The 17,803-nt window shown below is 37.8% G+C and overlaps 1 protein-coding gene across 5 annotated transcripts in view; it reads right to left on the reverse strand.

Annotated features, from left to right (window-relative positions):
* Nucleotides 1–2,285: 2,285 nt before the first annotated feature.
* cita (citron rho-interacting serine/threonine kinase a) overlaps nt 2,286–17,803 on the reverse strand; it is a 154,297-nt gene continuing 138,779 nt past the window's right edge. For 4 of the 5 annotated variants that reach the window (XM_077222380.1, XM_077222360.1, XM_077222370.1 and 1 more), the window contains 8 exons: nt 16,791–16,883; nt 15,504–15,612; nt 13,470–13,598; nt 13,304–13,384; nt 11,719–11,797; nt 11,459–11,638; nt 7,202–7,556; nt 2,286–4,081 (listed from right to left, as the gene is read on the reverse strand). In XM_077222380.1, coding sequence (XP_077078495.1) covers nt 4,058–4,081; nt 7,202–7,556; nt 11,459–11,638; nt 11,719–11,797; nt 13,304–13,384; nt 13,470–13,598; nt 15,504–15,612; nt 16,791–16,883 — 1,050 coding nt within the window. In that variant the 3' untranslated portion in view covers nt 2,286–4,057. Of the gene's footprint in view, nt 4,082–7,201; nt 7,557–9,540; nt 9,920–11,458; nt 11,639–11,718; nt 11,798–13,303; nt 13,385–13,469; nt 13,599–15,503; nt 15,613–16,790; nt 16,884–17,803 lie in introns of all 5 variants that reach the window. The other variant, XR_013200761.1, reaches the window with a different exon arrangement.

Here is a 17,803-nt window from a genome sequence, read left to right on the forward strand (position 1 = left end):
CTTTATGTAATTTTTTATTTGCTTCACAATTTCTTTATTATTTAGTATTCCTACGTTAGGCCTCCATAATGTGTTCTTCTTTCGAGTGTTCAAATCTATTTTTAATTGAATAACATTATGATCTGATAAGTCAGCAACACCAATTTCACATTCTTTCACTTTGTGACGATCCTCTTTACTTATTAAGAAATAATCAATTCGTGAGTGGACTTTGTGTGGTGCTGAATAGTGGGTATAATCTCTGGTTAAAGGGTGAATATCTCTCCATGCGTCAATTAAACTGAGATCTTCCAAAAGGTTCCTAACACACTTCGAAATCTGTCTTTTCCTATTAGAGTGGCTGGTGGTATCCAATCTTTAGTTTACTACCACATTAAAATCACCTCCTAAAACCAGAACTCCCTCTGTCTCTTGAGCATTGAAAAGGGACGTAAAAAACCTTTTACCGCAGTCAGGAGGGGCATATACGTTGACCAATGTGACCATTTGATTCTCAATTTTGCCCCTTACTAAAATATATCTTCCTTCTTTGTCACGTGTGAAGCAGCGTCTCACTTACTGTTCAGTAAATATGCTACTCACCAAAGTTGTAAGTCCAACGAAAAGAAAAGAAACGAGTGAAGTCAATTGTTGAGTTCCTCCCTGATAGTCAAAAAATACTGATTCAACGTCTGTGTAGAATAAAAGGGAACGCCCTGAATTATTATTATTATTAATATCTCTAAAGGTGCTTGACCCTTCTCATTTCATCTACTATTTTGGCGGCATGCGTTGGAATTCCTGAAGTTTTTGCCGAACTCGTAGATACCTTTCCGGGTCTTTGTTGCCAACGCCTTGCCAAGTCATACAATGTTGTAGCCGTTCTTCGAGGGGATCGGCTCCGGGATTCGCCGCGCTTCCACCGTCGCTATTCACTGCTGACCTCCTGATGATCCCGCGGCCCATCATATCTTGTTCCGCTTCCCCGGGGGTATTATACGTCCGTGTCCCGTCACTCCAATGAATGCGAATTTTCGTGAAGGGTGTCTGGAACTGTAACTTCTCTTCTTTCAGCACTTTCTTTATCCCACTGTATGCTTTACGTTTTTGCATTATTTCTGTCGCGTAGTCGTGGTCGAACGATATGGGACGACCCAGCACCTGTATCCGCTTTTGCCAGGCCAGTTTCAGAACAGTCTCTTTAACCGCGAACTGGAGGAAGTTAACAATGATAGATCTTGGAGGCGAGATTGGATTCGGCTTTTGGAGCAAGGCTCAATGTGCGCGCTGGATTTGAAGATCAATGTCAAGTCCTAACTCCTTCTTGAGAAGCCCCTCCACAAATTGGGAGACAGAACTGTCATCCTCTGTGCCCTCAGGGATTCCATAGATTTGAATGTTATTTCTACGTGATCTTGATTCGAGGTCAGTCAGCTTCTCTTGTATTTCTCTGTTCTTTCGAAGTGTTTTCAGCAGAGCAGCGTTCGCTTCGATAGACCATGTTTCCAGGTGTTCGATGCGATTTTCAGCCTCGGTAAGTCTGCCTTGCTGTTTTTGAATTTCGTTGGTGTTCGTTGAGAGTTTGTCATGTATTTCTTGTTTAAATTGGGCGAATTCCTCTTTCATGTTATTCTTGAATTCTTCTTTAAATGATCTCAGGTCAGACTTCATTTCGTTTTTCAAATCACTGATTTGCCTGCTAATAGTTTCAAGTCCCAACGTAGGCCACAGGATGTTCGTCTTCGCCTGTTAGCTTAGCTTCCCCCGCATCGCCATCCCTTTCTGGTGAAGTGCCTGCGTCCTCGATTATATTTTGTTCATTTCCTTTTGCTTGATTACTAGAAGTTTTCCGACTTTTCATTCTTCCACCCCCACTCATTTTTTAACCAGAATACGAGTTTAGTATTTGAATTTCAGGGGATAAATCTGACTGACTATCGGGAGCAACAGATTACACGACCGTTCACGCCGCCATTTCAACCTGAAGCCCCTTATGTAGTTTTTTTAACGCATTAAAGATGTGAACCTTAAGGTTCAGCCAACATAACTCTTTACTTTCTCAATAAATGTACCTAGTCTGATTCAATATTCATAATCAATATATTCATACATCTTCATGATCTTTCATAAAATTGAAATGACTTGCTCAAATACACCAGAAATCCCTCTTATTTTTCACAGACAAATCCTGAAGGTGAAAATCTAGTCCAATCCTACTTTGTCTAACCAAAAATACAGTTTCAACGGAAAACATGATCATGAAAGTAAAATTAAAAGTAGACTCAGGAACGACGCAGAGGCTCAGATAAAGATAGAACTTTTTGTTTATTAGTGGCTATAGATAATGCTATTGGACCATAATCATAAAAAATGATAAAACAAGAAACGCTACATCTCTGGTCAGCGGTCGGTTAACATCAGCATCGATTAGCGCAGAGTGAGAAATAAGAAGCGGGAAAAGAAAAACCCGTTACAACGTCTCCATGCGACAGAACGAGACGTCACCGCACGAATGAGTGAAACGCGCCAAACACATCATCACGGTGAGCGGGAAAAATGGCGTCGGTGGCACTTCATCTGAGGAGAAATTCGAGAGTGATTCCTTTAGGATTCATACATTCTAATCCTGAGTTCATCATGGCTTGTGGGAAGCGGACGACACACACCACGACGAGAGTTGCTGCGAACACGACACCGAACAGCGAGCCGGTACGTGACACGACGAAAACACGCCAGCTTGATTCAAGCAAAAATGTTCAGATTGAGACAAAATCCATCCGTTACAAACCGGTTCCTCGCGTTCGATTTTTAACAAAAATAGACCCGCCTCGCGATTCGCTTCGATATCGTCTTATAAAAAACATCACGTGGGCGTATTTACAAAGGGGTTAAACGTGACATTCTGAAGGTTTATAAAGATTCCGTTCCGTCGAGACGGACGCTACGCAGTCGCCGGGGATTGTGGGTAGTGCAGGAAGAGAGAGAGGAAACTAAAGAAACGTATTTCTGCCACGGAATAGAAAAACAAAACAAAAGTAAGAAATTTTAATCTACAATTCTGACCTTTTTCCTCACAATGGCTAGTTTATATTTCATTTGCAAGTTATAAGCTTGCTATTGCGAGTTTACATTTCATAATGATGTTTTTTTCTGCTTCCGTCAAGGAACAAAAACAAGTTAAAATGGCATTTATAACGTTTTATTTCACAAATCGGTCTGTTTTTCTCACAATTGCGAGGTTATGTTGCGCTGAATTTTGAGGAGAAAATATCTAAATTGTGAGATATAAAAGTCGCTCATTATTGCCAGTTTATATTAAAAAATATATAAAAGGTAATTGCACCGTTTTATCTCATAATTTAGATTTTTTTTCTCACAATCGCAAGCTTGTACCTCGCAATTTGAGTTTTCTTCTCAGTTTTTTTTCTTCTTTTCACCATGGAATACATTTTTTTAAAAGGTAATTGCTTCTTTTTATCTCGCAATAAAATAATGAAGTTAATTTTAAAAAACTAATTTTTAAAACTTTTTTTGTAATTCTACGAAAAAGTCAGAATTGTCATACGTAAACTTGCAATAATAATAATAATAACTTTTTAATCTCACAATTTAAATATTTTTTCTCGCAATTCAACACAATGTAACTTCGCAATTGTGGGAAAAACAGTCAGATTTGCGACATAAAAAATTATAAATACCGTTTTAAATAATGTTTTCCATGGCGGAAGCAGAAAAAAATCTTAATTGTGAATTATGAGATGTAAACTTGCAATAAACAAACTCATAACTTTCTAAATGACAGATATAAACTGGCAATTGTGAGGAAAAAGTCAGAATAGTACGATTAAAATGTCTTGTGTTATTCTTTCTATTCTGTGGCAGAAACGAGCTTCCATCAGACGTAAAATGAGAAGGACAGGAAAATCAAGACAAACAATGTGTGTGTTAGTGTGGTTTAGAAAGGTTCGCACTAGTAAACGCTGGCCAGATCTGTGTGTTGTGTTTCTAAGGCCATGTGGAGCGGGACATTGTGCTGGGAGGGTCGGGATCTGATGACATGTGATTCTTCTGCTGTCACTCACACTGACGACTGATCCCACACCTGTGGACACACAAACAGGTTTTAGAATTAGTAGAATTGTATAAACGTCCACCTTTAGCTTGTGCGTCGTTTCTTTTTGCTCGGAAATTAAGTTTAATAAAGTAAACCTAAGAATAACTTTGATATTGTTAATATAATTGAAACTACAGGTCTGTTGAAAGCTTGAATCTGATTGGCTGATGGACGTTCTGCAGTTATTTTCAGGGAAATGCACGAATAAAGTAGTTCCAGGCAGGTTTTCAGGTTTTTCAAAGGTCTTTACAGCGACAACAGCGAAAGAAACAAAACCCACGGCGACACTGACCTTCTCCGGGCCGTTGAAATATTAGAAAAATAATGCTTCGTGTCGTGACCGCATTAACACCTTGAGTGTGCTTTATTTTTTTAGTCAATTATTACTTGCATAATATAATACAGTGTGTCATGTTTTCCTGTTTCATTACACTTTGTTGTTGTAAACAAAACAGTAATAGTATACATATAAAATTATACGATACAAAATATTAAAACATTTAAAATTTATAATAAAAATATAATATAGCCTATAAAAAATGAAAGTCATTGAATCATGCGCACACACGTCTCACTCTGAATTTTGAACATTAGACTGGAGGTTAAAGAGTAAGTTCGGCGTTTTACAAGTAAAGCCCTGTTTTAAGATCGTTTCTGATGAAATCGAACGGTTAAGATTATAATTTGGACACATGCTGCTGTCCCGAGAATTTTCGGTTTCTGTGTTAGCACCCCCCCACCTATACAATGGTTTCATAGGGGCACTGGAACAATCATTCATATAAACGCATTAAACTTTAGTTCACAAAGACGTGAAACTCACCGAGTGGTCTGGGGTGTTCACACAAAAATCGCTGCAGAAGATGCTTTCCAACAGGTGTTTACCGTTCGTTGTGAAACTGTGGACCTATTTTTCCAACGCTTCACAACCGGACATTCTTCCAAAAGCTACGATAAAACCTGTTGGAAAGCATCTTTCTGCAGTGATTTTTGTGTGAACACCCCAGACCACTCGGTGAGTTTCACGTCTTTGTAAACTAAAGTTTAATGCGTTTATATGAATGATTGTTCCAGTGCCCCTATGAAACCATTGTATAGGTGGGGGGTGCTAACACAGAAACCGAAAATTCTCGGGACAGCAGCATGTGTCCAAATTATAATCTTAACCGTTCGATTTAATCAGAAACGATCTTAAAACAGGGCTTTACTTGTAAAACGCCAAACTTACCCTTTAAGAACTCTTGACTGTGTGTGAGTGTAGGATCCGGTGTGTGTGTGTGTGTGAGTGTGTGTAGTTGTCCTGACCTTGTTAAAAGTGTTGATGGGTGTTCGAGCAGATCCGGTGTGTGCGTGCGTGTGTGTGTGTGTAGTTGTCCTGACCTTGTTAACAGTGTTGATGGGTGTTCGAGCGGATCCGGTGTGTGTGTGTGTGAGTGTGTGTAGTTGTCCTGACCTTGTTAACAGTGTTGATGGGTGTTCGAGCGGATCCGGTGTGTGTGTGAGTGTGTGTGTGTAGTTGTCCTGACCTTGTTAACAGTGTTGATGGGTGTTCGAGCGGATCCGGTGTGCGTGTGTGTGAGTGTGTGTAGTTGTCCTGACCTTGTTAACAGTGTTGATGGGTGTTCGAGCAGATCCGGTGTGTGTGTGTGAGTGTGTGTGTGTGAGTGTGTAGTTGTCCTGACCTTGTTAACAGTGTTGATGGGTGTTCGAGCGGATCCGGTGTGCGTGTGTGTGTGTGTGAGTGTGTGTAGTTGTCCTGACCTTGTTAACAGTGTTGATGGGTGTTCGAGCGGATCCGGTGTGTGTGTGTGTGTGTGTGTGTAGTTGTCCTGACCTTGTTAACAGTGTTGATGGGTGTTCGAGCGGATCCGGTGTGTCTGTGTGTGTGTGAGTGTGTGTAGTTGTCCTGACCTTGTTAACAGTGTTGATGGGTGTTCGAGCGGATCCGGTGTGCGTGTGTGTGTGTGTGAGTGTGTGTAGTTGTCCTGACCTTGTTAACAGTGTTGATGGGTGTTCGAGTGGATCCGGTGTGCGTGCGTGTGTGTGTGTGTGTGAGTGTGTGTAGTTGTCCTGACCTTGTTAACAGTGTTGATGGGTGTTCGAGAGGATCCGGTGTGCGTGCGTGTGTGTGTGTGAGTGTGTGTAGTTGTCCTGACCTTGTTAACAGTGTTGATGGGTGTTCGAGCGGATCCGGTGTGTGTGTGTGTGTGTGTGTGTGTGTGTGTGAGTGTGTGTAGTTGTTCTGACCTTGTTAACAGTGTTGATGGGTGTTCGAGCGGATCCGGTGTGTGTGTGTGTGTGTGTGTAGTTGTCCTGACCTTGTTAACAGTGTTGATGGGTGTTCGAGCGGATCCGGTGTGTGTGTGTGTGTGTGTGTAGTTGTCCTGACCTTGTTAACAGTGTTGATGGGTGTTCGAGCGGATCCGGTGTGTGTGTGTGTGTGTGTGTGAGTGTGTGTAGTTGTCCTGACCTTGTTAACAGTGTTGATGGGTGTTCGAGCGGATCCGGTGTGTGTGTGTGTGTGTGTGAGTGTGTGTAGTTGTCCTGACCTTGTTAACAGTGTTGATGGGTGTTCGAGCGGATCCGGTGTGCGTGTGTGTGAGTGTGTGTGTGAGTGTGTGTAGTTGTCCTGACCTTGTTAACAGTGTTGATGGGTGTTCGAGCGGATCCGGTGTGTGTGTGTGTGTGTGTGAGTGTGTGTAGTTGTCCTGACCTTGTTAACAGTGTTGATGGGTGTTCGAGCGGATCCGGTGTGCGTGTGTGTGAGTGTGTGTGTGAGTGTGTGTAGTTGTCCTGACCTTGTTAACAGTGTTGATGGGTGTTCGAGCGGATCCGGTGTGTGTGTGTGTGTGTGTGTAGTTGTCCTGACCTTGTTAACAGTGTTGATGGGTGTTCGAGCGGATCCGGTGTGTGTGTGTGTGTGTGTGTGAGTGTGTGTAGTTGTCCTGACCTTGTTAACAGTGTTGATGGGTGTTCGAGCGGATCCGGTGTGTGTGTGTGTGTGTGTGAGTGTGTGTAGTTGTCCTGACCTTGTTAACAGTGTTGATGGGTGTTCGAGCGGATCCGGTGTGCGTGTGTGTGTGTGTGAGTGTGTGTAGTTGTCCTGACCTTGTTAACAGTGTTGATGGGTGTTCGAGCGGATCCGGTGTGCAGTCTCTGTCTCGGCTCCTCAAACGCGTGTCCAGGCGATCTCTCCCTGCGCAGCTCCATCACGCGTCCCGGAGAACAGTCGAGTCGAGGGTCCATGATCCTCCCCGGGGACTTCTCCCGGTCCAGGATCCTCCCTGGGGACTTCTCTCGGTCCAGGGCCCGCGCCGGAGACTTGTCGCGCCTGAACTCGGTGCGGGCCTCTCGGTACCGGTGAGGCGTCCCGGGCTGGTGCAGCCCCTCCTGGACCGACGGCATCGACGCCACACGCTTGGAGATGTGCTCGTTGTAGGTCGGGGGACCGCGCTTGTTCGGGCTGAGAGGACAGAGAGAGAGTCAAGTCAGTTCCTTCACAGAAATACATTTATAATGTTACAAATAGGGTTCGTACAGATACTCTAAAATTAAATTCCAGGACTTTTAAAGCACTCCTTTTTTGGTTTTCAAAAGTCACATTTATTTATACAGCGCTTTTTACAATACAGATTGTTTCAAAGCAGCTTTACAGAGATAACAGGAAAATAAAGTTGTTGTAATATTGTTAAATATAAAATTAAAGGTCCCCAACTAAGCAAGCCAAAAGCCAATGCCGACAAAGGTGAAGAAAGGTGAAAAAGGCGACAGTGGCAAGGAACCAAAACTCAATCAGAGACAGAATGGAGAGGGAGAGAGAAAAAAAAAAAAGGTTTTGGTTTTCAAGGACTACAATCAGAGATCTCACTTATCAAACAATATCTTTATTATCTTTGCTCGTTGTAGGTTGGAGGACCGCGCTTGTTACAGAGAGAGTCACAGTCCGTCGCCTTGCGTTCCTTCACAGAAATACACCATGATAACGGTGTCCATCTGTCTTTATTTCAAAGCAAAGTAATTGGTAAATATGGTATACTTGAGTCGGACGTACCGTACTGATTGGGATCACGCTTAGGGATCATATCGTGTCTGGAAACAGTTTGAAGAAGATCTCATATTTATTATGCTCATTTAATATAATTTATTATGGCTATATTTCCTATTTAGCAACAAAACTCTGGAACAATCTCCCTAACATTGTCCGGGAAGCAGACACAGTCTGTCAGTTCAAATCTAGACTAAAAACACATCTCTTTGACCTAGCGTTCACATAACACAACATAGACTTCTATAATTCAATATTAGGCTGCATAGTTTAGGTCAGCCGGAACCGGGAACACTTCCCATAAATCCTGATGTACTCGTTACATCATAAGGAGGATGGCGTCTACGCTAATTTTAGTCTCTCTGTTTATCCCGAGGTTTACCGCAGGCCGTATCCGGATCTGATGAAGGACCTGCGCATGGACATGACGACAACGCATCCCTGAAGTGCCACTATCTCTCCCTTGTGAAGGCCTCCTTCCCTTTACCTCTGTACTGATAAAACGTTATCGGGATAATTCTGATTCGTGCGGCTACGCGGAAGCGATAAAAAATTCTCAGAGCCACCAGGCACTATTTTATGCAAATGAGCGACCGGATCACATTAAAGGGTAACTAAACCCCTGGTCAGAGCCTGACTCCACCCACTGGCAATATTTGAAAAATGCTGGAAAAGTGGGCGGAGCCCCGCTGAGGGGGGCGTGCACCTGAGATGCATCTCTTTGTATGGAACCTGCCTACGTCACAAACCACCGCAACCACCAATAGGAAAATTCAACTGCAGTAGCCACCGTTCAACCTGAAGAGGGCAGCACTCAGACGTGTTTAAACCATATAGTGTAGAATTAAAACACTTTAAACCCAAATGTCAAAAAATTTACTGGAATCAATGAACAGCATTTATGAACCTTTTACAGATCATTAACTAAAAAAAGTTGTTTTAGTGTTTAGTTACACCTTTAAAGAATTTTCTGTTAGAACGGTGTGTGTTAGCGGCCGCTTAGTTAATAACTAATGATCGTTGCGACGGTAGTGAATCAATCAAAACTGACTTTATCTGGACAACAACTTTATTCTAGATCTGCTGTAAAGCCTAAACAATCTCTGTTACTGTAATCTCCTATTATCACTGTAAAGCTGCTGTGAAACTCTATATTGTTAAAGCGCTGTAGAAATGAAGGAGACTCGACTTGACTATAGAAATAGCACCTGGAGAAAACTATACACACACACACACATGGGCACATCGATAAAGTGTTTATAGAGAGACCTGAGAGATTCACCAGTGCGAAGAGATGAAATATATGAATAAAGTTATTAATGTGAAACCACACGCCCATCAGACCAGTGAACAGATTCAGATTCATGTGCGCTAGTAAACTGGTTTAAATCACAGGACTTACCAAACAACAGTGACAAACACGTCTCCTCATCCGCCATATCCATAATAACATATTTATGCTTTTAAAAGCACGATAAAATGAAAGCAACAGTCAAATCATGAACAAGAGCTTCTCAGAACACCTGATATGATATAATCAGAGCTGAGGAAGAAATCTATGAAAATCACTAATACTTCATTTGCATATTCAAACATACATTTCAGAAAATGTGCAACACAAAACTATTCTCTTAACGTACTGTGATATTATATTTTTACCCCATTTATCTGAACATTAATAACTAGTCAGAATATTCTCCTTAAAAACACTTTATTCATCACAGGTTAAAACGTTCATGCTCAGTCACTCCTTTGCACATATAAAGAAAGCACCTTTCTTCCTGTAAAGAAGAGAAACAGAGTCAGAACCTCTGGACCAATCACAGCCAGACTTCAGGTCACATGGGTTCGTTCTGTCAGTCAGATGACTGACACATTTAACTCATTACTCACTGAACATCTTCCTCATTAGATCTGATGTCAATGACTTTAACTGTCAGTGTTTCTCGTGTCGTTACTGATCATAAGACCAAATAAAACAAAAAAGTGTTGCACGTGCCAATCATCTTTCAAATTTGTATCAAGAATCGTGTATAAATCTGATGTTAACGAAACAGAAGCTTCAAGACCTCACTGCCAAAATAAAAGCTCCATGGTTTAACATTAAAAAGAATAAATTAAGACTGTTTTTTCAAAGTAATTATTTTCGTTTTATTAAATATTAAAGTTGTATTCACAGTATAATAGCATTATTACAATATGAGAAAGTTAATGAAAACGTAAAGCGATAGAGTTACTGCCGTTCTGATGACGGACACGTTTATGAATTTCTCAGATTAAAAACCTTGTAACTCTATTTAACTCTATTTTTCCATCTCCGTCCATTATTAGGGCCTATGATTTCTGTGATGCAGAAAACGCTGACGGAATCGTGGAATCCAGTCATAAAAATGGAATTTACTGTATAAACAATCATGTCAACCCGTCAAAATAAAAGTTTAGTTTAACTTGACAGAAATATATTACTGTTCTACAGTAGAATTTAGATATGTGTCAATGTAATAATAACACTAATAATAATAAATTATTATCAAAACAATTTTTCTTCCATGTTTAACAGTAGCTCAGTTGTGCAGCATGTAGTTTGACAAAAACAGTTTAATTTCATATTATTAAAAGATAAATTAAATTAATGTTTTATGTCTTTATTTGATTACCAGAAAATACACACCACAGAATTTGTGAAAAAAAGATTAAAATGGTTGTTTTTATGAATTCAATTAATTAGATATGCTTTAAATTATTATGATTATTAATTATTAATGATTATTAATATGTAATTAAACCATTAAAATGTAATCCAGAAAACACAGAATTTGATTTAAAAAAAAGAGACAAAACAAAGATATTTCATAATATCTTTACATGTAATTTTTGTTAAACTTTTAATAAAGTGCTGTTAAATTGTATAAGTTTCATGTTTTCAATTAATTAGACGTGCTTTTTATTATTACAATGCATTTAAACCGATAAAATGTAATTAAAAAAAAAAAAAACATTTCATACGGCCCTAAAAATTTAACTTTTGTTAAAACTTTTAATAAAGTGTTGTTAAATTGTATAAGTTTCATGGTTTTTAATTTAGACATTTTTGAAAAACTGGTTTAAACCAGAAAAATTTAAACGGGAAAAAGGTAATTTGGTAAAAAATAAAACGTTATTTATAAAATAAAAAGGATTTCATAGGGCCAATATACACACCCCAAATTTTTCAGCCCTAAAAAGTATTGATCAGTTCCTAATCCGGTGAGATCACATGACAGGACTCCACATGCACTCAGCGACAGTACACACACACACACACACACACACACACTGACCTGCGCGTGGAGCCGTTCCTCTGCGGTTCTGCGCTCGATCCCTCTTGACTCAGATTGCCTTTGCAGCAAATGACCCGCAGTTTGTTCTGGTAGGAGGAGGCGAGATACACGGCGCCGGACGAGATGGCAGGACCCAGGTGACGCGGGCTGGGAATGTCCAGGTGTGCGTACGCATGTGGCCTGAACACACACACAGCAGAGTCAGAGTGTCCAACAAACATCAAGAACGAAAGCAGGAAACACACAGGACTGCAGTTTACCCGAGCGCAGAGTGAGACTGGACCTCGATGACGTCCAGAGAGTTGAAGTACGTGACGAACAGGTACGGCTCTCGATACGCTGTGGAGGAACACACCATCAGGAAGTGATGCGAGGGTGGAAAGTGTGTTTCACATTTCAATATACACACACACATATCTGAGTCGAAGCTCAATGTAAGACACCTGAACGGATATTCAACTCTCTCCGTTTCAACGTTTATTTTACATATATTACAACGTTTTTATTTCTTTATCAGGGTTCGTACAGATACTGTAAAATCAAATTCAAGGACTTTTTTCCAAGAACTACAATCAGAGATCTCATTTATCAAACATTATCTTTCTTTATTATCTTTTAAATTCTAAAAAAGGTTAATGGAAAAATAAACTAATGAAACAAAATGGTACACATAATAAAGTGCAGCACATGCAATAACTGTGGAAACTTTAATCATTGAAAGGATAATATGACAAAGATATCGCTTTCCTTATTCAAACCCATTTATTTCCATGAATATATGATTGACCTGAAGAATAAAAGCTGTATCATATACTTGGATATTTATGAGCAATATCACACTCATAGCCATGTGAAGAAATGCCTCTATATCTATATCAGACAGACTGCGGCTTTAATTTTGTGTAAAAATATGGTTTTATCAATAAAATTAAATAATTCTTTCAATAATTCATGCACTTTTCAAGGACCTCTTCATAAATATGACTGTTTTAAGGGTTTTCCAGGACTTATATTACAAAAAGTCAAATTCAAGCACTTTAAGCAACTTGTACGAACCCTGCTTTAGAAATAACGATTCATTCACAATATGACCAGAAACATGAATTAAGACACTGAATAGAGTTAATTTAATTTCATGCGAGTAAAAATCTTGACATTGAACAAGATTAAGAAACATCACAACTAATGCTGAACATTCAGCTTTGATGACAGGAATAAATGACCTTTTAACTATAAATTCACATAGACAACAACTGTTTTAAATTGTAATATTTCACATTTTTACTGCATTTTTAGTCTTAGTGAGCAGAAGATACATTTTTTTGACAACATAAAAAAAAATACAGACACCAAACTTTAGAATGGAAGTGTATATTACATAAATATTTTAATAATAAATTATGTATATATATGTCACATTAAATAAATATTGTAATATATTTTAAATATTAAATACACGATTTATATATATATATATATATATATATATATATATACACACACATACGTATATATAAATCAATTATATTAATATATAAAAACATCAATACGTATTCAAATAAATTATATATATATATATATATATATACATACATATATAACTCAATTATATTAATATATAAAAACATTTATATGAATTTAAATAAATTACATATATATTCACTTCTTTCAGTTGAATTACAGTTATAGATAAGAGAAATCCACCTGTAAAAAAGACGTTTTTATGAAAGTTATGGATAAATGGATGTTTCCAAAGCCAGTGAGTAATCGTGTTAAATAATTGTGATCCAAAATAATGATTTACTTTTTAAATAAACAGATTCATAAATAAACATAAGGTTTTACCGAAGGACAGAGGCAGACGGCTCCACTTGATGTCATCGCTGCGACTCCTGCGACCGTACGCGTCCACAAACACACCGAACTCTACGAGCAACGACACACACTGGTCAAACACAGATCCATACACACCTTCAGCAGCTCTCACACACACACACACACACACACGCACCGTGGAAGCAGAGCAGGTACTCCACTTTCTGTGGTGCGCTGGACACCTGGATGATGGAGATCGGGAAACTGTGTGACGAGGCGGCGAACACGGCTGAGGCCAACGTCGCGTCGTTCTTATCCAGGAACTCTGAACACACACACACACACACACACACACAGTTCAGTTCAACAACAGCGGAGTGAAATAGACTAGCGATGTATCAAAATTATTCGGCTGAAAATAGCAAAAAAAGAACTTTCTGTGTTAATAAGTGATGTAACGATACCCTCATGTCACGATTCGATACATATCACGATACAATATTATTGCGATACTCCAAGACACACATGATAAAAGGTTAGCAAAAGATGTACTGTTGATTAAAATGCTAAATTTGATATTACATTGTGTGTGTAAATGAATCGACTTGGAGCTGGTGCTGAAACCCAATACAGGACAATAGAGACACCAGAATAACAATATTCATGATTCTGAAGCTGAAAATACACAATTATTTTAGACGAATATGCTTGTGCTGTCACTGACTAGATATATTTATAATAATGTAGGACACTTTTTACTGGTAACAAAACATTTGGCATTATCAGGACCCACTGCATTAATATACATTATATTCAACATTATATAGTAGTTTAATGTAGTACTGACACTGAAACTCTGAAAACTTGAATTTTCTCACACAGTAATTTTTATTTTGGGTGAACTATACACAATACACATTGTCACTATCCACCACACATATTGATGCATTTATGTATTGCGATATATTGTGATGGAATATATTGTTACACCCCTAGAAAAGACAGAATAAATTTGACCGAACAATGACGTTTTGATGACGCGATCAATCTGTGAACGCGCACTTTATAAATATCCAGCAAACATGTCGTCAGTGTGGAAACATTTAAAGTGTCTGAGAAAGACGCAAAAATGTCCGTTCGCAAACACTGTTCTGCTGAATTCAATTCATTTATAACGGTATCTCTTTTTAACTGCTTTAATTTTCCTTGCTTTTATTTTGTGATTATTTTAATTGCGTTGTGTAAAGCACTTTGAATTACCATAGTGAATGAAATGTGCTATATAAATAAACTTGCCTTGCCGTGATTGGTCTAGAGAGATGCATCTGCAAAAACGTACAAGTGTGATTCAAGTCAGACGCATACATTTATTAAGAGATTATCAAGTTATTATGCACAGTGAGTTGTGAAAAAAAAAGCGTATGATGTGCGCAATCCCGAATTCACTTCTCTTTGTGTCTGAATGGTCAAATTAGGGATGAGAATTGATAAGATTTTATCAATATATCAATGCCACTGACGATTCTGCTTATCGATCCAAAAAGTAGTCATATGCTTTTTCGGCCAAAAAAATAAATAAATCCCATCCCTACGTCAAATAAAGACACAGTTGTAAAAATGTGGAGTTTCTCACGTGATATGTGTGTATACTGTATTACTGGTGCATCCAAGCTTTCAGTCTTAAAGTGACAGCAGCCTTAATCACCTGTCTGTGTCATTAATGTTAATCAAACAACAAAAGATGCTAAATAAATGTGTACATGTTACTGTTCCTCAAAAACGTGGCTTATTTATTAAAGTATTATTTCATATTTGTAATTTATTCTTTTTTTTCATGTAGGCCTTACAGAAATAAAATAACTAAATTATATATATCGTTATCATAAAATGACATTTTGCCCTCTTTTTAAAGCACCTTTTTGTTGTATGCATACAAAGTACATTACATTCTGTAAAAAATGTTAAATATTTTCAAACGTTCAATGTTAAATAAATATTTATAAATTGTAGTTTTGTAATTTGATTATTTTTTTGAAAAGCAAGACAAAATAGTAAAAAGCACATTTTGACTATTTAATTCATGAAATGGTGAAAAATTGTCAAAATAAATGGGGAAAAAAGCTTGCGTTCGGTATTCGGCCAAGTGTTTCTTTATATTCAGTTTCGTCCAATAGTTTTTTCTTATTTCGGCACGTCCCTAAAACCGACGGTTGTGTGTGTGGATCCTCACCTTCCAGCACGTACTGCTTCATCTCAATCTCATAGAACTTATTGGTGCCGATGATGATGCTGTATCCAGTGAAGTGAATGCAGCTGCAGGGTTCAGACGTCTCGATCTCCTGCCGATACACATTATTATGATATTTCAAAGCTTTTTGGTCTCCTAAAATACGCTTACATGCAACAAAGGTCAAAGAACATTCTCATAATCTCCCCTGCAGCTTCAGCTCTTTTCTCTCAGTGTCTGAAACGCTTCGATTGAAGATTCAGTCTCTCTAAACCCCGCCTCTCTGAGAGCTGCTCTGCTCTGATTGGACAGAAGCTAACCGCTCATTATCATATCTGAATCTGATAGTCATAATTCTGATATAAAAAGTCAAAATTCAGAAATAAATTCGAAATTCTGACTTAAGACGTAAAAAAGTCGAAACTGACTAGTCAAAATTGCGACAAAAGATTAAAATTGTGACATGAGATGAAGTAAAAAGTTTGACTTAAAAAGTCAGTTTTGACTTTTTTACGTATTAAGTTTAACTTTTCACGTAAAAAGGTTCTGACTGAAGATGTAAAAAGTCAAAATTGCGAAAAAGTTGAAATTACAATAAGTCATAATAAGAAATAATTAAGTCGTAAAGAGTCATACTTAATTTGAAATGATGACAGTGTCAAAATTCTGACTTGAGATGTAAAAAGTTGAAATTGACAAGTAAAATATGACAGTTGAAATGAGTCAGAATTCTGATTTAAGTCAATTATTAATTATATAAAAAGTCAAAACTGCCTTAAATTCAGAATTATGAAATAAAATGTAAAAATTCTGACTTGAGAAAATATTAATTTCAACTTTTTTCCTCATATCTTCAACATTTTATCATAATTCTGAATGCAGCATGTCATAATTTTCTAAATATTTTACTTTTTTTAATCTCCTGATTATTACTTTGCATGTATAATAACGATGACTTTGTCTCGACACACAGTGATAGGAACAGAAACGATGGCGTGGGTTTTACCGTATCAATCTTCTCGACACGAAACAAACTCTTTTAGTCTCAGATAAACTAGTGTTTGAGGGCGGGGTTAAGAGACGCTGCTTAGCCAATCAGCTGGCATTATGCAAATGAGTTACAAACCTACATAGATTCAGCAGGAAGTGAGACTGAATTACTGACGACTCGTTTCAGTTCAGAATCACTTCTTTCTTTTAAGCGACAATAAATTTATTTATTATTAAACATAATTGGGTCACTTTAAACATGCATGTCTGACATTCATGAGGAGTTTCTTTATACGTCACCTTTCTGATGCAGAACTTGTTGAGTGTGTCGTTGAAGCGCAGGATGGTGATTTTATTGGGCATCGCAGCACAGATACACATGCCACTGTCAATCTGAAACACACACACTTTATTCCTCAGTAAACTGATAAACTAACAGACGTCCCAATCATTATCATTAGACACTATTAAAGGATTACTTCCCTTCAGAATTTAAATTCCCTGATAATTTACTCTCCTCCACGTCATCCATTTTCAGGAAAACATTCCAGGATTTTTCTCCATATAATGAGCAGCTCTTAAAGTGACAGTAGCCTAATATTCCTGCTGCTGTCCGTTGTTCTTGACTGAATAACTTTTATAACTATATCGGTAATTTTTAATTACATTTGTAATTTGTAATATTTGCAGCCATGGGACCTAAGCTATGGAATAGCCTGCCAGCTAACTTTAGATCTGACCCAACTTTGTCGATTTTTAAATCTACTTTGAAAAAGCATTTTTTCTCAATAGCTTTTAATATATCTTGATATGTGTGTTTTATGTGTATATTTTTACTTGTTTTGTTTGTCTTTTCGGCCTTGTTAAGCACTTTAACAAGTTGTTTTAAATGTGCTATACAAATAAAAATTGTATCGTATAATTGTATTGTAATGTATATTTTATTTATAAAGTAGTGTTATTTTACATTTGATTACAGTTTCTGTACCTGAAAATCTTAAAACACTGTTTATTTCACTCGTATCTTTGTTCAGTTGTATCTATTTGTTGTGATGGTTAATTTTTTATTTGTTCTTTTTTTAATAACCGAGTGTTTATTGTCTTTAATAATGCTTGACATCTATATTAGTTCGGCTTGTTGTTTTTCTATGGTATTTTTAAACCACAGGCTAATGTTTCTTGTGTAAGTATTGATTTGTGTTCATGATATTCAGCTACAATTAAATGTTTTGCAATAAGACTAAATGTGAAGGATATCAACGTTGTTGTTGTTTTTTTACCTTATTGGAATCGAAATTAGGAATCGATAATAA

Source organism: Siphateles boraxobius, unplaced genomic scaffold, assembly GCF_051911475.1.
Source record: "Siphateles boraxobius isolate OS27281-9 unplaced genomic scaffold, OSU_SipBor_1 120, whole genome shotgun sequence".
NCBI classification, from domain to species: Eukaryota; Metazoa; Chordata; class Actinopteri; order Cypriniformes; family Leuciscidae; genus Siphateles; species Siphateles boraxobius.